This window comes from Fulmarus glacialis, unplaced genomic scaffold, assembly GCF_000690835.1.
Source record: "Fulmarus glacialis isolate BGI_N327 unplaced genomic scaffold, ASM69083v1 scaffold5782, whole genome shotgun sequence".
NCBI classification, from domain to species: domain Eukaryota; kingdom Metazoa; phylum Chordata; class Aves; order Procellariiformes; family Procellariidae; genus Fulmarus; species Fulmarus glacialis.
The window spans coordinates 170,737-176,255 of NW_009197528.1; the positions used below are offsets into that span (position 1 = coordinate 170,737).

The window sequence follows — 5,519 nt, forward strand, 5'->3', positions numbered from 1 at the left end:
AAAGAAAAAACTAAAGTATGCCATAACATTTTTTTAAAAGTTGTTGTTCAGTTTTCTAAAGTTGCAAGGGGAAAGAGAAGTTGGGATGTGTGGTGATGAGGAAAACCAAAGATCTGGAGAGTGTTAATTCTTTTGTGGCCTGTCTTAATATTGTTTTTACTCACTCTTTCTCCCTTCCTCTCTCTGGTTCTGGTAGTTCACTTTTCTCCCTTTAGTTAAGGAGACCTAGCCCACTATTTTGCCACAAATGGACATCCAAGGGAAAATAAGTGGGATGTGCTCCTGTGGTAGTTTCTTTTCTAATGCTCTCTGATCTTCATTTGTTTTCCCCTTGGTAAATCCCTGAAGTTGTTACATGTTGTCTATGTAGTAACCTTGGTGGATTTCTCTTTGAAAGCGCTTGTCTGGTCTCCCCTTGAACCCATTTCTTGTATCCAAAATAACCTTTGGCAAGGAATTTCACAGATTTACGGCTCAGCAGAGCAGGGCAAAAACCCATGCTGTTGCAATTGGCCTCAATCTATTGAGTTTAGTGGAAAGACACCATTTTACCAAAGCATAGGCTGTTACAGAAACACCATGAGTTTCATCATACGTGCATACCTACTACATGAAGTCATCCCTGGTACTGTTATATTTTGTTAATTATACATGAAATAGCTGCAGCCCATAAATAGGAAAATGTGCTGTAATAAAATGAATTTAAGATAATATTTAGGCAAATGCTTTCTTAATAGAAAAACTTATAAATTTCATGTGTTTTCTTGTTATGGCATTGTTGAGTTTTAGGGACTTATTGGTTGTCTCAAAATGATGCATATTGACAGTCTTAATATTGAGGGTGCAATGCTCCTTTTTTCTTTCTCTCTCTGATAGTTATCTTTTTTTTCCTCTTTATTTAGGAAGAATAGAGAGTGGTGCAGGCAGGATGTGTTGTGCTGACTATAACAAAATCTGAGAGGTACTTATTGAAGGTACCAGGTTTATTTCCAGTCAAGTGTAACATCAGATGTGCAGAACTCCTTCAGCCTTCCCACTCAAGTAATTTTGTCATTGTTATGTCTTCATCATTCCTATCAAAGGGCCAAATTTTGCCCTCTAATGTCTATGCAGTTTGTCCTTTGAATTCAAAGGAAACACACATACAGTTTTGGAGGTGAATGTTTCATCTAAGGACAGTGCTTTTGTGCAGGCTCTGCATATTGCTCACTTAGATGGCTAAAGTGTGTGTTTTCCAGCTTGGCGGAAGGAGGGAAAATTTTATTTGCTTCATTTATTTTTTTTTATAAGATTCATTCTCCGTGATATATTCTATGAATTAATCTGGAATCTGGAAGATAAGAGTCCCTGGTCTCTCACAAACTGTCTTAGGCAAATCATTAAATTTCAAAGCGTCCCATTTATGATACTTGCAAAAATTGAGTGATCTGTTTGTTCGTTTCAATTGCAAATAGGTCAGGGGCTGCCTGCTGCAAGTTTTTGTCTATGAAACCATCTGTGATACGACTGCATTTTTTGCTAAAATTGCTTGTTTCTACTAGAATGAAAATATTAATTTATATTTTAAATCATATGTATTTAAATCCTTCAACATGAGGATCCAGGACAGTTAGGAAAAGGAACAACCTGTGATTTATCCATGCCTTGATTAATTTTAATCATAGCTATTTCTTAATTTTGAGTTCTCTGACAATTAGGATAAATCTTGCTTCTAATGAAGACACAACTGCTCAGCTAGAATGGGATTATGGTAATTATTAGGGTTGCAAAGAAATCTATTTCACAAGCTCTTAGATGGGCTAGTTATCTGACCAGAAATAAGATTGATGCAGTGTTAATTAAAGAATAAAAAAGGTTTAGCTCTGAATTTGTGAATATCATTAAAAGCTTACATGGCTAGTTTGACTCGTGTTTTGTGCATTGTTGGGGGAAGAAAAAGTGTCTGCATTTGTAAGACAAGCAGAAATGAGAAGGACCTTCAACTTTGTAAAGCCTTTAAAAGGAAACTGTTTTAAGGGAATAAATGTGGCTAAGCCTCTGATATGGGCCTTTGGCAAACCACAAATGACTAGTAATTAGCTCTACTGCATTGGATTAATTAATAAAAGGTAACTTAAAATAGGCAGAAAGCATATTTGTCCATTACACTCTTGATGTAAATTATGATAACCCAGTACTGTTCTTTTTATCTCTCCAAAGAACTTTATTAACATTAGAAGTTTCTTGTCACCAGCACCCCTGTGATGTGAATATAACTACTGCTGTCGTACAGATGACATAAATGAATTTTTATCACCAAATAGCAGGTAGAAGTAAAGGCAATATGCAAGGGCAGGCATGACCAAAGCACCAATAAGAATAAATCTGCTGTTACAGGCAAAATTCATATATATCACCACAGAACTGTTGAAGCACTGTGCTTCTCCTGTAGCCTCTGGGACGGAGCTACTGGTTCGAGGTTGCTCGCACGGTCCTGCAGAGTGGAGCTGGGTGCAGATCATGCTCCAGCCAGTCCTGTTTGTGCCATCCTGTAGGCTGCTTTTGCTTTCTTCAGCATTGACCCAAAGCCTCTAAATCCGTCTTCACCGTTGCCAAGAGTAGATGTGATGGCAGAGGGGCTGACTGGGCTGTCACTGTACCAGCAGCGTGTTAGGCTCTGTTAGATGATTTCCCAGCACACCATTAAAAGCCAAAATCTTATCTCTTCTCAGACTTCCTGCCTTGTAAGGACGGGGCAAACCCAACAGTTTTGGCCATCCCTTTTGTTTGTTTCTTGTTTTAGAAACAAGGTGTTCTCCACAGCACTGAAAAAAACCTTCCTGGTGAGCTGGAAAACCAGGCAAGCGTTTCCCATTCTCTTTCCTCATTTTGTATTTGAGCCCAATGACTAATAGGAGCCATAACAATGATTTTTATAAGACCAATATATCTTATAATTGTTTTAAAAGATGTTACAGATAGTTATAAATAACATACTGTCTTCTTGAATTTCTTATGTCTTTAGTATATGAATAATAAATAATTACTGTAATAATTGGGTAAGCATCAATAAAAATGAATTAATCTTTCATATTAATATTTTTGCATGATCTTTATAATTTTATGTACGATGGTATAAATAGTGATCAAATAAACCTGAGTTCTAGAACAAATCTCGACTCACACTTATACAGACGAGTATATATATGTATGCACATACTTGCATACAGCATATTGAGGATGAGAGGTTAGTCTGATAGGCCTCTATGTGCATAAACAGGTTTCTTTGGGTTGCAATGTTTGGCAGCTCTAAACAGCCTTGGACTCAAGTAAGTTAATGAATGCTTGACTTGTGGGGCTTGGGAGGCTGGCGAAGACGATGGCCGTTAGTGATATACAGGTTTTCTGCTTGCACGCATGAAATGTGTTTTAATTGTAAAGATTCTAGAAGAAACAGACTGAAAGCTATAGTTAAAGGCAATATGCACACTTAAATGCAAAAATTCCTAAGCATGAGATGAACTACAATAAAATCATGTCTTCAGCTAGTACAACTCTAGGTAGCATCAATGACTTCACCACTAACACTACTGAAAGATCTGGGCCATAAAAAGGGTTTTGAAGCTCAATTTACAGCAAAGCAAACCCTAATGGAGTGCTGGTGTGTAAGAGAGAAATTGATTGCCTGTGTTCTATCCACCCACCCATCACAATTGAATCAGTGGTATAAACAAGTTACTTTATTTTTCAAAAGTCAAACATACAGCGTAAAAGAGATTATCTAATATCCAGTAAGAGGAAAAAGAAAGAAAAGGTAAAGAATAGAACAATCTCTGTTTCCATTTAGGCTGGTGTAACTCCATTGGACTGCTTGTGTTTACACCAGTGTAGTTCAGATCAGCATTCGCTTCTTGTCCTGGAGATCAAGTTTATCTCCCTCAGCTTTTGTTTCTGTTCACTTCCCAAGCTGCGTGCTGTTGTGCCTCTTTCTTCTTTTAATAATTTCCTTCACAATAATACTTTAGAGGCATGCCAACTAAAATGAGGGAAAAAACTCATAACTGAAGCATATTTTTCCTCTCACTTCTGAGATTTTCATGCTGTTTGTGTTACCACAAATGTAACTCAGCCTAATTTTGATAATGATGCCTTTTTGATCAGAGGACAGGGGATTATCCTTTGAAACAAGATTTCAATAGCATTTACACTTGTTACTTGTCCTTTTCTGTGCTGGGAAAGTTTATGACACTTTAATTGCTAACAAGTGGAGGACAAGTGGAATGTTTTTATTGAGAGTGATCTTTACCTACTTGCTGGATACATTAAATGTTGTCTTCAGTGCTTGTATTTGAAGTGAATCACAGATCAGAGGAATAAGTAATTATTTCAGGTATTATAGAGGGATTCAGCCCTAGGAAACTCTTGCCTGACTGAGGAGTTGAGACAGTTTTATAATTATTTTTTACAGAACATTATTTTTACAGAAATGTTTATAATTAATTGCATTTTTTTAAAACTGTCTCCAATTAGATGTTTACCCAACTACTGTGAACATGGAGGAAAATGCTCTCAGTCCTGGACCACCTTTTACTGTGATTGTAATGATACAGGCTACATGGGAGCTACCTGTCATAACTGTAAGTAAACCCACACGTACAGTGTTTTCTACTATAGCTGGTATGTCAAGGTGCATATAAACTAGAGGGGAGCTTTGTGAAAGGTCATATAGTATCATAGGATGTAGCATGTCCTGCCATGGTTCGAACAGGTCAAGAATTGGGCTGGGAATGCACAGGGATCCCTTTGCAAATATACAAGTTTCTTGACAAATATTTTGGAGAAAAGAAAACCAGATTATTTTAACTAATTTTCCACATTTTTTTCTCACATTATACATTGATTTGGAGAATCTTAAATTCATTTGTGTTACGTACACATTGTAGACACATTGGTCATTTAACATTTAGTTGAATTTAGCTGGGCTGAGCTGGGTGGTTTTAATCTGTGTTTGGGGCTGTATGTCAATTTTGGCACCATGGGCTTCTTTGGTTTTAGATTATCCAGAAGTTCATGTTGCAAGAACCCAGTTTTCAACAGTTTATAATTTTGGAATTTTGCTGAATTTGGGCTGCTGCTATTGGCAAGGATACAGTACGTGAAACAGTGGCAGTACATGAAGCATTCATCTACTGAAATCAACAGCAAAAGGAATATTAATGTGTTTTAAGGGTTTAAAAAAAAAAAAATCAAACAGTAGAGGTACAGCATACTGGGAATCCTAATAAAAAAGAGACAGAGAAAAGGGAAGCCAAAATAACCTGTTCATACAGCTGACTAAAAGGGAAAGCAGAAAATGAAGGTAAGCTTCCTGTTCTATCACTGAAAATAAAGATAAAGAAAAGAGTGAGTAAGAATAACAATTCCAGGAATGTAACTATAACCACTCCAGGTGTTTGATGAGCACTCGGACCGCAGACAGGATGAGATTGGTGAGAGATGCATTTTTTTGCCCTGTTGTGCTAAAAAGCAGAAGAGAAGGT

The 5,519-nt window shown here is 36.9% G+C and overlaps 1 protein-coding gene across 1 annotated transcript in view; it reads left to right on the forward strand.

The window, feature by feature from the left end:
- LOC104072962 (contactin-associated protein-like 5) overlaps nt 1-4,616 on the forward strand; it is a gene marked incomplete at both ends in the record, with an annotated part of 104,594 nt that extends 99,978 nt beyond the window's left edge. Inside the window, one exon of the mRNA XM_009572583.1 lies at nt 4,510-4,616. Coding sequence (XP_009570878.1) covers nt 4,510-4,616 — 107 coding nt within the window. The remainder of the gene's footprint in view (nt 1-4,509) is intronic.
- Nucleotides 4,617-5,519: the final 903 nt, after the last annotated feature.